General features: G+C 43.5%; 1 protein-coding gene and 1 non-coding gene across 7 annotated transcripts in view; both read left to right on the forward strand.

The window, feature by feature from the left end:
* Positions 1-17,966, forward strand: part of Lmln (leishmanolysin-like (metallopeptidase M8 family)) — a 65,826-nt gene that overhangs the window by 33,589 nt on the left and 14,271 nt on the right. For all 6 annotated transcript variants that reach the window (XR_384560.3, XR_384561.3, XR_384563.3 and 3 more), the window contains 4 exons: positions 1,443-1,553; positions 9,251-9,383; positions 11,556-11,715; positions 14,320-14,450. Coding sequence is in view for 2 of the 6 variants with exons in the window: in XM_030249110.1 (XP_030104970.1) it covers positions 1,443-1,553; positions 9,251-9,383; positions 11,556-11,715; positions 14,320-14,450 (535 nt within the window). In the remaining 4 variants the exon portion in view is untranslated. The remainder of the gene's footprint in view (positions 1-1,442; positions 1,554-9,250; positions 9,384-11,555; positions 11,716-14,319; positions 14,451-17,966) is intronic.
* Positions 9,903-9,987, forward strand: Mir1947 (microRNA 1947). Its single transcript, NR_035469.1, has one exon. It is a non-coding gene; the product is annotated as a microRNA 1947 (primary transcript).

Consider the following 17,966-nt stretch of genomic DNA (forward strand, 5'->3'; position numbering starts at 1 on the left):
AGGTTTCCCTAGGACGTGTCCTATGAGCACAAAGACCTCTGTGTCCCTTTCGACCCCCTCACCTTCTAAACCTTGCTATAAACCAAATTTCTGCAGCACGGGGAGTTTAGTTCTGGGCCTTTGGTGTGAGTGCTGGTTCCTACCTTTTCTAAGATTCTGCTCTTTGGAAGAGCCTGCATTTCCTTTTTCTGCTTCCACTTGGTATTGTGGGAGTAGCTTTAGTTTTGCTAAAGGGAAAAAATGATATGGGCATTCCGGGACTTTTGCAAATTGATCTTGTCCCTAAAATAAGTACTGACAAACATGGACTCATGTCTTTAATCAAAATTTTTAGGAAACACAACCATTGTGTTCCTTTTTTTCCTGAAATTAGGACATTTAAAAAGCATTGCAGTGTTTGATTGTCTTGTGATAGCCACCCTCTACTCTCTAACTTTTATCACTTTTGAAAATTACAATGGACATGTGTTCTCTAGATATAAAAGTACTTTCCCATAGGTAGGCATAATTCTAGAACTTCTGCAAATTAAAGCCACCCCTTGCTGCAGTGACCCTGTTAGAAATAATCTCACACAAAGGAACAGTCACAAATGAAGCAAAAGGTATTTTGACAATGCAGTTCTTTTTGCTCAGAAAGAATGTGGCCGAACCAAATCTAGGCTACCTGGACACCAGGGCCTACGTGGGTCCTTTTTCCCTGGTGTAAGTGGGAACTGTCAACCATATGGTCTGATGCCTTTGTTAGTCAGTGTGAAGGGGAAGAGGGAAGGATCAGGGACTGGGAGTATACCAGTCGGCCTGGTATGAAGTTGAACAGTTCTTTGATAGGGTAGTGGGGATGATTTTAGGAGAGACGGTAAAGAAGACTCAGAGACGAAGGTTAAAATCCAGTGCTGTCCAGTCAACACTGCGGCAGCCTCGAGTTTCTTTTCGGATTTATATACTTTACAGCATCGTGAGGAACAGTCACAAGCCAGCAGAGACCATGGTACCTGTATCTATCTGGAGGCCTCCCTATGTCTCCCTGTATCTCCCTCCAAGACTTGTAGACCACGGCCCCTCGCCTTGAGCTTCAAGGGTATTTCCCCCCCCCCCTCTTATTATTTCATGTGTGAAATGATAAGGTCAGGAAATCTGCCAGCAGACCCTGGCCTGACTTGACTCTGTCTGACAGACAAATTTTCACAAAGAAAGACAAAATGGCTCGGAACATATGAGTCCTTGTTGGCTGGACTGTCCTTGATTTTAGAATCCTTTCTTCTCACAATCCTAGCAACAACATCCACCCGTCTACCCCAGTCCCCTGCGACAAGGGCCTTACAAATGTGCAGCTCTGTCAGGGGCCTCCTGGGCCCCTCTTAGGCCTCTGCTCTGTACATGGCTGAGATCTCTAGTAGATGCTAGGGTCAGTAAAAGGTGTTCTCTCTGCACTGTCTCCACAGCTGGTACAAAGCCAATTACAGCATGGCTGAGAAACTCGACTGGGGCCGAGGACTGGGCTGTGAATTTGTCAGGAAGAGCTGTAAATTCTGGATTGATCAGCACAGGCAAAGGTACGAATGTGTTTCCACACTGTGTCTCTGTGGCGTTCATTTCTGACTGTGTTCTTAGTCATGAGCATCAAGTATCAGCTACTGTGTATAGAAAATACTCTCTGAGTACTTTTGGGCTTATAATTCATAGGCATATATATTTTGTAAGCTTTTTGCATGGCCTCTCATTCTTACTGTTTTCTTCAGAGAACGCACACACAAATATAAGAGCAAATGTTGATTTAGTATCCAGAAACTGGACTGATGATGTACTTCAGTAGTAGAATGCTTGCCTGGCATGTGCAAGGTCCTGGGTTCAATCCCCAGCCCTGAAAAATAAATATTCTCTAGATTGGGGTTATGAATACTGGGTCTTTATGGCAATCATCTGCCGAGCTCTTTTAGGTATAGGATATTGTGTTTGGCATGGTTATACACATATACATACACACACGAACATACACATACACTGACACACACACACACACACACACACACACACACACACTGAGCACTTAAAGAGAGAGGCGTTACAGAGCTGTTTCTGTAACTATAACCATAAATTAAACAGTTATATATAGAGAGATAAGCAAATAGTAAAAGCAGTGATTCCCTATAATTTATTTCCGGATTGGGAACATCTTGAAAATGTCCTACAGTGTCCTCGCCCAGACACTGAGATAGGCTCAGTCAGACTGGGACCAGTCTACAAGGGCCCCTCATGTTGCTCATTTAATCATGTCCACTTCCCTCACAGCACAGCCCTCCTGAAACTCTGTAATCCCGTCATCTATTGTCTGTTTCTGTTATCTCAAAGAATACATAAAGATGTGGAAATTTCAAATATTAAATGAATGTTTTTTGGGCACAGTGATTGCATTTTGTACTTGATGTTTATATTCAACCACATTGTTGTATATATTATCATTTTGTTTGTTTTGCTTTACTTTGTTTTTGAGACAAGGTCTTACATTTTACATAGCCTTTGCTACCTTAGTACTAAGGGGAGCAGGGTGGCCTTAAACTCATGGCAGTCCTCCTGCCTCAGCCTCCCAAGTGCTGAGATTATGAGCATGAAGAGCTATGCTAGTGTGATTTTTTTGTTTTGTTTTGTTTTTAATGGGTAAGTAGTATTCCATTATATGGATATACCACAGTTTGTTTAAGCATTCATACTTTGAAGGCATCTTGGTCATTTCCACTTTGGGACTATTGTAAATGAAACTACTATAAACATTTGTGCAAAAGGCTTTATGTGAGCATAAACCCTCATTTCCAAAGGTGCAGCTGTTGGCTTATTGTGCTAGTTGTAGATTTGATTTTCTCAGAAACAACCAGAATCTTAAAATTCCTAGAGGTAATGTGTGATAGTTTCTCCGTGTCGTTGCCAGCATTTGGTGTTACCACTGTTTCTTCTTCTGTGACTCTCATAGTATGTAATGGTATCTCACTGTGCCTTCAGTGCCTGTCCCTTAATGGCCAGTGATGAAGAGCATCCTTTCTGTGTATATGTGCTATCTTTACATACTTTTTAGTGAATTGCCTCTGTATTTTAAGGTAATTTTCTAATTAGATGGTTTTTTATTGAGTTTTAAAGATTATATATTTTAGATACTGGTCCTTGATACATATACAGTTTGTTAATATCTTCTCATAGTATTCAGCTTATTGTTTCAAGCTTTCTTTTGTTTTTGGTTTGTTTGTTTGTTTGTTTGTTTGTTTGTTTTTTTAAACAGGGTTTCTCTGTGTATCCCTGGCTGTCCTGGGACTCACTCTGTAGACCAGGCTGGCCTCGAACTCAGAAATCCGCCTGCCTCTGCCTCCCAAGTGCTGGAATTAAAGGTGTGTGCCACCACCACCCGGCTTGTTTCAAGCTCTTAACATGTTTCTTTAAACATATTATGTTGGGAGTGACATGTTGCACTCTTGTATATGCATCTGTGTCTGAAGGGACAACTTGCAGGCATTGTTGCAGGAAATATTAAAAAAATAAAGGCACCATCCCACAGGTCTACTCTCTGGCCCCAGTGGTCTCGCCGCCTCCATGGCTAGCCCCATGTAGCAACCGCCCATCCAGCTGTCACAAATCCCCATAACCAGGTAAATTCAAAATTCTAGAGGCTTATAGTTTATCAGATTTATATCAGTAAATTCTCACCCCCACAAAACCTCCACACAATGAAATCAGGTCAATTGAGATAGATATAAATTGCCCACCTAGATAAGACAAATTGTCCTGTAATTAATTATCCATCCTTTATAAGATATTCATAGATACCTGTGCCTATTTAAAGCCACATGGAATCTGGATCGTCTTTCTCTCTCTCCATCTTCCTTCCTTTTACTTCTGTCTTTTCTATCTCCTCTCTAAAACTCCCAGCCCACCTTCTTCATCCACTACCCATTGATTGGTCCCTTGAAATCTTTATTCATTAGGGGAAGGTTCTGCCACAAGGCATGGCTTCTGTCCTCCCACCCTGTGGGTCCTGAAGATCTGACTCAGGTCTTCAGGCTTGGTGGGATACACCTACCCACTTGCCCACCAGCATTGGTTTTTTTTGTTTTGTTTTGGTCTGAGCAAATAATGCTAATAGAGTCCGGATTATCAATTTGTCCTTTTCTTCATGATTAAAAAGCAATTAATAACTCACTATGGTTCTGTTCTTAGTGTCTGTGGCACTAATTACCCCACAGGCCCCTGCTCGGCAGACAGTACCACTGGCCTCTCCCCCCAGCCCAAGAGTTATGTCTCTAATGCTAAGGCTAAGCGCTCTTTGCCAAATGCTAGATTCCATTTTTTTTTCTTGTATTTTTTTTTTATTTTAAAATATTTTAAATTACTCGTATGTGGTGGTGTTAGAAAGATGGTGTGTGCATGTCAGTTCAAGTGTCTTCGAAGGCCAGAAGAAAATGTCAGCTCTCTTGGAGCTGGAGTTACAGGCAGTTATTAGCTGCCTGACATGGATGTAGGACTTAAACCCAGATTCTCTGCAAGAGCAATAAATGTTCTTAATCACTGAGCCATCTCTCCAGCCTCTCATGTTTTCTCAAAAGTTTTATTCTCTTGAATTATATTTGAGTGTAGGACCCACTTTGAGTTAATTTTTGTATGAGTTAGGACTTGGGTTAAGGGTCATAATTTTTTTATAGATATTGATTGTTCCAGCACCATTCATTTAAAATGGCCATTTCCCCTCTCAGGTTGTTCCCATATAGTGTGTGTCTGTGTGTATGTGTGTGTATGTGTGTATGTGTGTGTCTCAGTGTGAGCATATGTATGTCTGTTTGTCTGTTGTATGTCTGTGTGTGTCTCTGTGTGTGTGTGTATTGGCATACCACAGTGCACATGGGTTTTTTTGGTTTGGTTTGGTTTGGTTTGGTTTGGTTTGGTTTGGTTTTGGTTTTTCAAGACAGGGTTTTTCTGTGTAGTCCTGGCTGTCCTGGAACTCACTCTGTAGACCAGGCTGGCCTCGAACCCAGAAATCCGCCTGCCTCTGCCTCCCAAGTGCTAGGATTAAAGGCGTGCACCACCACTGCCCGGCCAGTGCATGTGTTTAAGCCAGAGGACAACCTGCAGGAGTGAGCTCTCTCCTTCCACCATATGGAATTTGGAATCTAGCGTTTGGCAAAGAGCTCTTAGCCTTAGCATTAGAAACATGACTCTTGGGCCGGGGAAAGAGCCCAGTGGTACTGTCTGCCTCGCAGGCATGAGGCCCTCAGGGTAATTACATCACAGACCCCAGTTCTGGGGCTTGCACAGAGCTCATCAGGCTGAGCAGTGCTCTCTGAGCCACCTTGCAGCTCCTGTTTGTGCGGGTCTTTCCCCATCTTCTCTGTCCATGCTTCTTTTCCTGTGTCTGTCCTTCCATGCGTACGTCCATAGTGGGTGGTTTCTGAAGCTCTGTAGTTTATCATACAACCATTAGGCTGAAATGAACCCTCCTTCTTTATTCCTTCTCAAAATAATGTTACTGTTTCTCTTCTTTGCTTTCTGTGTGAATTTTACAGTAGTCTTATATTTAAAAAGAAAGAAAGAAAGGGGGGGGGCTTGCAAGATGGCTTGACAGACACTGCATTACGCCTGTGCATGTGTTTAAGGAGAATATCATTGTTGTTCTGTGGCGTTTTCCAGTCTGCAAACACAGAATGGGGGAAAGAAACATCCATTCTGTCATCATCACATACAAAGCTGTTGAGTTCTGTTTTTGAAGGTCTTCTGTGACCTGAGAACTCTCCTGTCTGTCTCTGTCTCTCTTACTTTTTGCTTTTAAATCGAACATGAATACAGAATTTTATCAACTGTTTTTTGGCTTTAATTTATATAATTATATGATTTTTTCCCTCCTGCTAATATGATGGGATATTTTGTTTAGTTTTCAAATATTAAATCACCTTTGCATTCCAGGAGGAAACCCCGTCCAGTCATTGCATGTAGTTGTTTCTGGGCATTGCTGAGTTTGGTGTATTGGCATTTTGTTTTGGGTTTTGAGTCTGTTTATGAGGATATTTCTATATAGTTTCTGTTCTCTCTAGTTACTTTACCTTTAACTAGATACGGCTCTAAGGGCATGTGCTTCATGTTACTTAATATGGTTTTTGCTTTTGTTTTTTAAACTTTATGTGCATTGGTGTTTTGCTTGCCCGTATGTCTGTGAGGTTGTCAGAAGCCCCGAAACTGGAGTTACAGACAAGTGTGAGCTGCTGGGTGGGTGCTGGGATTTGAACTCAGGACCTCTGGAAGAGCAGCCAGTGCTGTTAACCACTGAGCAGTCTCTCCAGCCCCTGTCATGTTACTTAAATCATGTTTTATTTATATCTCACATGTCAGGGATGGAGAGATGGCTCAGTGGTTAAGAGCACTGACTGCTCTTCTAGAGGTCCTGAGTTCAAATCCCAGCAACCACATGGTGGCTCACAACCATCTGTAATGGGATCTGATGCCCTCTTCTGGTGTGTCTGAAGATAGCAACAGTGCACTCATATACATAAAATAAATAAATAAATAATTCTTTTAAAAAATGTCCTGTAGATGAACTGCAGTATATGTACATAAAATAAATAAATCTAAAAAAAAAAATCTCCTGTGTTTTGAAAAACAAATTCTCAGAATAAATAATGAGTCACAATCTCTAAATAATGGCTTTTGTCATCACACTCAGATATTGGTGTATTTTAAAGTGCAATTTATATGTGTTATATGTTTGCATGAGCTTTGATGGTTAGTAGACATGTAAACGTCAGACATTACTGCTTCCCTGGAAGGCCAGCTCCTTTATCACGGAAGGTTTCTCTTAACCACTTATGGTTTCCTTACTCTACACACTGGGGTATTTTTTCCTTTCTTTTTTCTGTACAGTTTTTTACCTCATTTATGTTAGAATGCACTAAGAAGACCCCTTCTGTTTACTTTCTGGGAGAGGTCATATAGAACTGGGTTTCCCCCACCCCTACCCCGTCTTCCCTGCTGCTTCTCTTTGTTATTTTAAGATTTATTTCTTCTTTAGTTGTATGTGTGTGTGTGTGTGCACATGTTTGTGTGTGTTCCTGAGGAGGCCAGAAGAGGGCGTCAGATATCCCGGAGCTGCGTGAGCTTCCCAGTGTCGGTGCTGGGAACCGAACCAGGATCCTGTGCAAGAGCAGCAAGCTCTTAGTCACTGAGCCAGCCCTTCCTGCCCTCCCTCCCACTGTCACTGACAATTTTCCTCTGTGGCCCAGGCTGGCTTCAAACTCAGTATCTTCTTGCCTCAGCCTCTCCTACTTATCCACCTGCAGCGCTGGAACAAGCACCATTGTTAAGTGTAAAGTAGACTTCCCCAGTGACACGGTCTGGGCCTGGAGATTGCTCTTTTAAGAGTTCTAATGTTGTGAACTCAGCTTCCTTAATACAGTTGTCGATAAATTGTGGCACCTTATATTTTGTGAGAGATTGGTCGATTTCATTGTCTTAGTTATCAGATGCGTATGTATGAGGCTGACTTACTTGTTAACCCTTTCGGTTGTTCCTCGGGCTGCTGCTGTAACCGCTGTTTGAGTCCTAATGTTTTTTTTTTTTTTTTTTTTTTTTTTTTTTTATTTTATTTTTTTAAAGATTTATTTATTTATTATATGTAAGTACACTGTAGCTGTCTTCAGACACTCCAGAAGAGGGCGCCAGATCTTGTTAGGGATGGTTGTGAGCCACCATGTGGTTGCTGGGAATTGAACTCAGGACCTTCAGAAGAACAGTCGGGTGCTCTTATCTGTTGAGCCATCTCACCAGCCCTCCTAATGTTGTAATAAGTACCCGCTCTCATGGTTTCTTTCCAGAGATTGTTTGTTGTTTCTCTTACTGATCTTCCTTAACAATCGTTATTTGAGAAATGCGTTTGCAGCTCACTTGATGCGGTACTTGCCTAGCATGCATGGAGTCTGGGGTTGATTCCCAGTACCACATAAACTTGGTGTGAAGTAAACCTGTAATCCCACTACTGCAGAGATGGAGGCAGGAGGATCAGACGCTCACAGTCAGCTTCAGCTGCAGAGCAAGTTTGAGGCGGGGCTGGGTCCATTTTGATCCTCTGTGTCCTGTGTTGTTCTGTTCTCACTGGCTTCTACTCTGCCCTTCTGCATATCTCCTGCTTGTTCTGGGCATATTCTCCTCTCTCCAGACCCTTGAACCATTTGGTGAGAGGCGATTCTTCTTTGTGTCTCTCATCCCGTAACTCTCATCCCCAGCAGCCTGCATCCACCACTTCAGTACCTGTGGCTTTCTTGTCATCTTGTTCAAAGCATTTCCCCTGTGTTATCATCTTTGAGGAAGCACCGTGGCCAGGTTCACTGTGGGTGGACAGGGTGAACTCCTTTTGTGGCCTTGTGAATTCCTGCTTCTTAGTACACTAATTGTTCTCAATATTTTAAATTTAAAATTAAATTGTTTTTTGAATCTATGTATATTCTTGTGTGCGTCCACACTGTGTGCAGGGAAGTGTGCATGCCATGGCACCTGAGTGGCTGTCAGAAGACAACTCTGTAGAGTTGGCTCTCCCCTCACTTTTATGGGAAGAGCTTAGTCTGAGGGCCAAGCACCTCCCCAGGGCCGTCAGCTGCTTTCTTCTTGGTGTTGAGGAAGTTCCCACTGCGCTGCGTCTCTAACCCTGAGTCCCTAACTAGTCTGCTGTCTTCTCGTGGCTTTTCCGTCTCTTGTTTTTGTTAGTCCTAATAGCTAAGGGCTTCAGGTGAGCTTCAAATGAAGAAGAGGGGAAATGACTCTGTTCTGCCTTCCAGGAAGTAGAAATGAGACTTCATACTGTTTATACTTTAAAAACCTCCTGTTTATACTGTTTATACTTCCAGGAAGTAGAAATGAGACTTCATACTGTTTATACTTTAAACACCTCCCCTTAATGATCGAAGTAATTCAGACTGCACATCTACAGAACTGGATTTTACGAAGCTATAAAAAGGGTTAATAGGCTTTTCTTTAATATGGTGGAGTAGTGTTGTCAGCATCTAGATGAACCTTCCACGCCTATGCTCAGCACCCCCTCTGCTCTGGGGAAAATCTTGATAACCTGATTAGGCATTTACTATAAACTGTTAAACTCGGGATTAGAGCTGAAAAGGCAGTCTCAGTAAAGGACTTGTAATATTTAATTTTAAGTGTGATACCAAGATGTACAGACCACCCTTCAAGAGGCCGTTGACATAGAAAATAACCAGCTTGCCTTCCTTGTGTGCAGGAGGCAGGTGCCGAGCCCGTACTGTGACACACTCAGAAGTAACCCGCTGCAGCTGACCTGCAGACAGGACCAGAGAGCCGTCGCTGTGTGTAACCTGCAGAGGTTTCCTAACCCCTTACCACCCGAGTACCAGGTAACACGAGGTCCCAGCACAGCTTCAAGAATTGACTTAAAAAAAAAAAAAAAAAAAGTAGTCACTGTTTTAATTAAGAAAGCAAATCTTTTAAATTTTTTCTTGTGTAAGTTTCTATATGTTTCTGTTAGAAAAATGAAAAAAAAAAATCCTGCCGAGCCCTCATTTGCTCAAGGCTAACTGCTGCTTCGCAGGGACAGGGTACCTAGCTGTGCCTCGAGTCAACAGCCAAGCTGTCCCGTCTCCCAGCAGTGGGATGAGAGGGCCGCTGCCCTGTGCCCGGTCTGCATGCTGAGGAACGAACACAGGTCCTCCTATCTGCAGAGAAAGTGCCACAGCTTCTGCTGGGATCTTTTTGTTTCTTCAAATCATTGCTAATGTCTCCTTCTTTAAATTTCTCTAATTTATTCAGAAAACAAAATCTTGGAAGAAAAAAAATAGTTACCCTAATTCTGCTAATTATAGATGCGGATGCTCTGCTTTTAAGAAAGACAATTAGATTTGTGGCATCTGAAAGATGAACAAGGTGGTGGAGGACGAGCTAGCTGAGTGCTGCAGACACTCTAAGAGCACTGAGCTAGCTCTCCCTCCATGCCCTGCTCAATCGTGAAGTTCCGACGTGTGCCTGACCTCACAGAGTATCAGAGCCCATCACATGGCACGGGGGTTTCCAGGAGTAATATCAGTGTATTAGTAGAAAGTGTGACTTATTTTTCCACAGTTACTGTGTAGCCCAGGCTGAGCTCTCAGTCCTCCTGCCTCAGCCTCTCACATGCTGGGATTTACAGTGAGTGCCCCTCGCTGGCACAGTGGGAAACCTTTACGATGTACCTGGCTCCTTGTTCCTTTAGTATTCAGACTATTTCATATAAACAGCTTTTTTTTTCAAGGTTTCTTTTCCCTAACGTTACTTACACACTTCCTATGCTTATTATTTTGGTGTATTGCTTGGGTGACCCCAAACTTTTTCCTGGGTTCTAGTAGCCCTCATGTTTGAGTCTCCCCAAAAGCAGGGTGGGGGCTACAACACAGTCCATTGCACCTAGTGTTTCATATTGAAAATGTCTTCATTTTAGGCATTAGTTTTTTTTGTTATATCAGTCCTCTTTTTCTTCCTGTTTTCTGTGGTGTTTGTTTGTGGGTCAGAGTCTCACTATGTATTCCTGGCTGACCTGGGCCTCACGATACAGACCACAGACCATCTGTCTGCCTCCCAAGTGCTGGGACTAAAGGAGTGTGCCACCATGCCCAGCTCTGTTTGATTCTTTTGGGGGTTTGTTTTGTTTTATTACTTTTGATACACATACTTTGGCTATTTATTAAAGATAAAAGCAAATATTTGTACTAGTAAGGAAGAGGAATTACTTTATTTCATTTAAATAGTTAAATCTTCACTGCAGGAAAAAGAACATTTTTAGTGTTTTCCAGGATTATCAATATTTTGACTTTATAAATACCATTTCACATAAATACATAGTCTAAAATACCAGAAGTATGGTTAGCATCATTTCCAAACTTGAAAGTCTGAGCCAATCCCAAGCCAGAATTCCTTTAATTATTTTTATTAAATACAAATCTGCAACCCAGACATCAAATGTTTTGTTTTGTTTTGTTCTGTTCTGTTTCGATTAGATAGCGGCTCTCTGCATAGCCCTGGCTGTTGTTCTGGAACTCACTATATAGACCAGGCTAGCCTCCAGCTTACAAGAGGTTCACCTGCCTCTGCCTCCCAGGTGTTGGGACTAAAGGTGTGTGCCATCACACCTGGCCCAGACAGCAAGCAATTTTAGATCAAACATTCTAACACAATACAATCCAAAGATTCTCTAAGTTGATGCTTCATGCTAAGAGATGAAAATGTTAAGTTTTGGTTGTAAGTCTTTCTTTTGCTTTATACTCTTTCTACTCTATTCTTTAAAATCAGTCAAATTCACCATCTTAATGGGTAACTAATAATCTTACCACGTGTCCTGAAGATGCCCTGTGTGGCGTGTCACATCGTCTTTACTGTGCAGTTTATGGAGAAACCTGTAGTATGCTTTGACGGTGCGCAGCAGTAGCAGGGTGCCGTAATTGCCCATGGCCTTGTTTCAGTCTCACAGAGAACTCTTCCTCCCCTCCCCTCCCCTCCCCTCCCCTCCCTTCCCCTCCCCTCCCATGATCTGTTCGCAGTACTTTGATGAGCTCACTGGGATACCTGCGGAGGATCTGCCTTACTATGGCGGGTCTGTGGAAATCGCTGACTATTGTCCTTTCAGTCAGGAATTCAGCTGGCATTTAAGTGGCGAATACCAGCGCAGCTCCGACTGTAGAATCCTGGAAAACCAACCAGGTTAGTAGTCTGGTGAATGAACGGTTGAGTTCGTCATACAGTTTTGTTGTTGTTTGTTTATTTTCTTTCTAGAGAGGGATTTTCTGTGTAGCCCTGGCCATTCTGGAACTCAATCTGTAGACCAGGCGGGTCTCAAACTCCAGAGATCCACCTGCCTCTGCCTCCTCTGAGTACAGGGATCAGAGGCGCATGACATCACCACATGGCCTATATCATACAATTCTCGGTTACCAATATAAAATAGTGGCAAAGGGCACAGTCCTCGTAGCCACATGAGTTTGAGTTTTTCAGTTCCTTTACTTAATTTCTGTCTGTTACTTGATTTCTCTGCCTGTATAATACTTACCTCGTAAGTCATCATGGCTACCGTGACACCCTGTCTCAAAAGGCAGAGCAGAGATGGCTCAGTGATTAAAAGCACTGACTGCTCTTCCAAAAAACCCAGGTTCAATTTCCAGCACCCACGTCACAGCTCACAATTTGAAGCTCTTACTCCAGGGCATCAGACAGCCATTTCTGGCCTCTTCAGGTACCAGGCAGGTATGTGCATGGTTTACAGACATATGTGCAGTCAAAACACCAATATACATCAAATTTATATATATAGTTTTTTAAGCAAGCAGGAAAAACAACAATTAGTTTTCCCCTCTTTTTTGAAAAACTTTAACTTGGTTATCACCTCTTTCCATTGTGTTCCTACTTTATTACGGATTAGATCGTTTAAACCATAAGCTCCTATGATGTTTATTCTTTGTCTTTCTTGTTTAGAATAGCCTGTTGATCATACTTGTAAGGGGCAGTGGGCTCAGTAGTAACTAGGGTACAGCTGGGAGCTGCGGCTCATGCCACAGCCTGGCACACTCAGCCGGCTCCGCAGCCTAACACTAACACTGGAGCACGTCGGCAGGGCCTTGCTGAGGTGAAAAAAACACACAGATCTCCCCTGAAGATCTGCTGGACAGATCACAGTATTGCTTTAGAGCTAGGCTCAACACCACTTTCTAAAAATACAGATCTTTCAAGCTTTGAAACTGTGCTTTGCCCTCTTTAGTGTGAAAGGTTACAGAGACCATGAAATGCGCACGGCTCAGGGTTTAGCTTAGATTATGGTTTGCTGAGCTCCGCTTTGCACACTATTTGTTATTCTCTCCGGAGATTTGAAATTCACAGGTAAGGGAGCTCCATAGGATTTAGTGTTGCTATTTCACATTTTTCTTATGGCTCATAAAATTATGATTTAAAAAAACTTAAGAAAATCAGCCGGGCAGTGGTGGCGCACACCTTTAATCCCAGCACTTGGGAGGCAGAGGCAGGCGGATTTCTGAGTTTGAGGCCAGCCTGGTCTACAGAGTGAGTTCCAGGACAGCCAGGACTACACAGAGAAACCCTGTCTCGAAAAAACAAAAAAAACAAAACAAAACAAAAAAACCTTAAGAAAATCGAGTACTTCTGTATATACTGTTTTAAAATGGGCCACTTGAACTCACTATTTTGAAAACATGGAACTCAGGCTGGCAGTATGATTGAGCAGGTAAAAGGCACGTGCTGGCCAAGTGCGCTGACCTGAGTTCCATTCCTGGAGCCCACATAGAAGTGGAAGGAGAGAACAAGCCCTCAGAGTTGTCCTCTGACCTGCACACATGCAGCTTGGCCATCCCCCATGTCATGCTTGGCCACCCCCCATGTCATGCACACATGTGCACACATGTGTACACACACAAATAAGAGCTAAGTTTAAAACTGCCGTGAAACTTGTAGAGACTATAAGCCGAACACACTGTAACTAGAATCTAAGGACTTTGTCTTTTTGCCTACTAAGTACTAAAAGGCCATTCACCCACACTCCTGCAGCTGGGAGCTTAGTCTGCGACTAGTGTATGGGTTTCCAGAAGGTACCACAACTTAAAGATACAAGAACCTCAGTTTGTGGGAGGCAGAGTCGGGAAGAAGTTCTGAGTCCAGCCTGAACTACACAGCAAGACACTGTCTCCATAGCCAACCTCCACCTGCCCCGCATGTGAAGGGGACAGCTCTCACCTGCCCCACATGTGAAGGGGACACCTTATTTAGGCCAACACAGAAAGTGATTCTTGTTTTGAAATCTAACCTCTGATTTTTAGTGCCTGGTCCTCTGTATAGCTGACCCAGATACTTAGGGCCCAGTTAATCTCATCTCTAGCAAAGTAATTCTCTCATGTGGTTCCCTTCTGAAAACCCAGTTGAGTTTGGAGTCTCATTGATCCTTTTTAAACTTGAAATTTTCCATTCAGCAAATTTGATTTATGTTTTTCATATGTGTTTTGTTTTGGGAGACAGTCCTCCACTGAGACTGTGCTTCAAACTCAGCAGCAATCCTCCTGCTCTGCCCTCCAAGACCTGGGATTGCAGATGTGAGCCACAGCCTGCCTCAACACCTGAGGTTTTTAAACCTGCTTTTATGCAGCCTCAGTTAAAGACCAGGTCTCCTGTAGCCCAGGCTGGCCTCAAGTTGGCAATCCTCCTGTCTTTGCATCTGCAGAACAACGTTTAGTCACGAGAAGATTGCCTCATTCTTGTCTCCATGCTAGTGGTCAGTGTGTGAGGAGACTCTCTGGGTCGTTTCAGAGCTGTTTAAGAACTACGGGGCAGAGCAGTACGGGCCGCACTCGGTCTGTCTGCTTCAGAAGTCTGCGTTCATCATGGAGCAGTGCGAGAGGAAGCTCAGCTACCCAGACTGGGGGAGCGGCTGCTACCAGGTAAGCCACGGACTCAGCCACCATCCACGCAAGGAGGTTTACCTAATGTCTTCCTGTCTGAGATTATAACTGATACAGCTTTTCTAGGGGGTTTGCTGGTCTCTACTTTCATTTACTTGAGTCTTGTAATTGTTAGTTTGAGTGCTGCGGTTTGTGAAAATACTGTCATTTCATCCCTCTGACATTGCTTTTAACTGTTGGAATATACATAACTTGGACCAGGCAGGCATGATGGTGCTCATGTTTAATCCTAGCACTCAGTGGCAGAGGCAGGAGGATCTCTGTAAGTTTATGTCCAGCCTGATTGGTTTACATAGCAAGTTCCAGGCCAGGCCAGGGCTGTGTAGTAGATCGCTATCTCAAAATAAATAAATACAAGCAAAATTGTTGTATATTAATGGATTCTTTCATTTTTACTTCTAGACATAAGTCCTAAGGAAATAAGGCAAATACATAATTTTGTCCTTGAACAAGTTTCACTTTGTGTGCAGGTTTATGTCAAAAAGTCTATGAGGGTGCTGGGGGTACAGCTCCGTGAGGCAGTGTTTACCTGGCTTGCTCCAGGACCTGGGTTTGATCTTTAGATACAGCTGACATGCGCGCTGGATGGTGATGCTGATCCAGACATGGGGATTCTGTGAATGGGGGGCACCCAACTGATGTAGTTTTCTCCCCACTCACAGGTGCCAGCTGTCTTAGTTAGGATTTCTCCTGCGGTGATAAACACCATGACAAAAGCTACTGCGGGGGTGGGTATTTCAGCTTGTGACTCTCAGGTTCTCTGTCACTGAGGGAAGTCAGGGCAGGAAGTCCAGGCAGGATGCTGGGGGCAGGAGAACGCAGAAGCCATGGAACAACAGTACTTATGGGCTTGTTCCTCATGGCTGGTCAGCATGGCTTCTTACACACTCCACCCACAGTGTCTTGTCCCTCTCGAATCATTCAGTGATCCGAATGAAAATGCCATCCCAGACAGACTTGCCTAGAGGCTAATCTTACAGAGTTGTGTTCTCAATTAAGAATCACTCCTTCCAACTGACTGTGTCTTGTGTCAGTTGACACAAAATTACTTAGCACACTAGAGAAGGCTGTGCTCTGGGAACTGAACTATAAGCACCCCTTGTGCCACATTAGCCTCAAGAGCAGAGCTAAAGGGCATGTGTTTGTTGCATGCCTGTGCGTGTGTGAGGTGTGCCTAGGTCAGCCTCACAAGTGCTTCCTCGGGAGCTGGCCACCTTGATTTTGAGACAAGGTCTCTCACTACACGGGTGTCGTCCCCCCCCCCCCCATTAGGGTAGGCTGGCTGCCAGTGAGCCGGAGCCCCAGGGATCTGCCTGTCTATCTCCCCAGCTCTGGGACTGAAAGCGCTTGCAATCACTATCATGCCTGGGGTTTTTGTTTGTTGCTTTTATTTTTTAAGATAAATTATATTATTTCAAAGAACTGCAACATGTTGTTTGCTTTTAACATAAAAGTAAAACAGATATCAAGCTTCTTACTCAAAACAGCTGCCAGCTACACCCCAGGATGCTTAATCTCAATGAAATCCCAAAGCTGTGTAAAATACCACTGCTGGAGGGCCTGGACATGGATTCAACACACACTGTGAATCTGGGAATTTGAGTCTGGATTTTTTTTTTCAGGAATTTTTTTTTTTTTTTTTTACTTTATTCGTATGGGTGCTTTTACTTTATGCGTTGGGTTTTTTTGTCTGCTTGTATCTGTGCACCACATGGCTCAGTGCCCATGGAGGCCAAAAGAGGGTGAGGATACCCAGCAACTAGAGTTGCAGAAGATTGTTAGCCACCAAGTGGGTGCTGGGCTCTGAACCCTGGTCCTCTGGAAAAGTCATTGCTCTTACCATCACCTGAATCTGAATTTTGGAGAAGGATCTCACGTAGCCAAGACTGGCCGCACATTTACTCTGTAGCTAAGGATGATGATGAGTGTGTGCGTGTACATGCACGCACACACGTCCCTGCTATTTAGGTTCTCTATTGGAGTCTATTGATCCCTGTCTTTGTGTTTGCAATGCTGCAGCTCTGTAGTGTGGCATGAGGTCAGGTCAGGTGATATCTCTAGCTCTGTTCTTTTTGTTCAGGAGTCCTTTGGCTGCCTGGAATCTATTGTGCTTCCATGTACATTTTAAGACTTTTCTTTCGGCCAGGCAGTGGTGGCACACGCCTTTAATCCCAGCAGAGGGTTTGGGAGGCAGAGGCAGGTGAATTTCTGAGTTTGAGACCAGCCTGGTGTACAGAGTGAGTTCCAGGACAGCCAGGACTGCACAGAGAAACCCTGTCTCGAAAAACCAAAAAAAAAAAAAAAAGAAAGAAAGACTTTTCTTTGTGAAGAATGCCACTGGAATTCTGGTTGGACTGCATTGAATCTGTACATTGCTTGTGGTAGGATGACCGTGTCACAATACTGATTTTTCCAACCTGGAGGAAGGGCGTCTTCCCATCTCCTAGTGTCTTCCTCAATTTCTTTCTTTCGTTTTTCAACTTTTATTGGAGAAGTCTTTCACGTGCTTGGCTCGGTTTATTTTGAGGTTTTGTGGATTCTAGGCTATCCTCGGTCGGATTGTTTCCCTGGTTTCTTTTCAGTATGTCTATACCAGTGTGTAGGAAGGCCGCTGATCTCTGTGGAATTTCAGGTCCTGAGACTTGGCTGAGAGTGTGGGTGAGTTCTCTGGGTTTCCGGGTAGAGTTTTTAGGTATAAAGTTGTATCACCTGCACATAGAGACACGTCGGCTTCCTCCTTTCTTGTTCGGATTCTCCTCATTCGTTTTTCTCGCCTTATTGCTCTTGTTGGGACTCCCAGTAGAGTGAGAATGAAGGCCGTGGACACCCTTGCCTTGCTCCTGGTTAGAGGCCGTGCATGGGTTTCCCTCGCTGGATCAGCATGGACAGCCTTTCCTATACTGACGGGTGTTCCTCCTATTCCAAGTTTCTTCAGGACTGTAACACAAAGGAATATTTTCTGTGCCTCTCTAGATGTTCATGTGATCTGTACTTGAGTTCCTTTGTGAAATACATACCATTTCTAGGTTTACATATATTGAACCACGTATTGCCACATCAACAAAAGGACAGAATCAACACGTAACTTTAACTCTGAATACTAATGGCTTCAATTTTCCAATCAAAAGACACGAACACTAGTTTAGATTGAAAGGAGCAACCATCTATTTCTGCCTTCAGGAAATGTATCTTATACAAAAGAGACCCTGCCTTACGGTGATAGGATAGAGAAAGGTATTCCAACCAAATGGCCCTAAGAAACAGGCCCAGGCCAGCCTCATGCTGGCTATGAAGCTAACAGTCACCTTGTCCTCCTAATCCCCCTGCCTTTCAGTCTGAGATTACAGGCACGCGTCACCACACCTGGCTATGAGAGTGGTAGGTTTTTAAATTACAAACCACTAACTATAATACTACGTCCTACTTCTCTATCAAACAAACACCATCATCAGGACCAGCGAAACTAGGAACCCAAAGCGATGCCTCTGGGAGGGC

The sequence above is a fragment of the Mus musculus genome, chromosome 16 (assembly GCF_000001635.26).
Source record: "Mus musculus strain C57BL/6J chromosome 16, GRCm38.p6 C57BL/6J".
Lineage (NCBI taxonomy): Eukaryota > Metazoa > Chordata > Mammalia > Rodentia > Muridae > Mus > Mus musculus.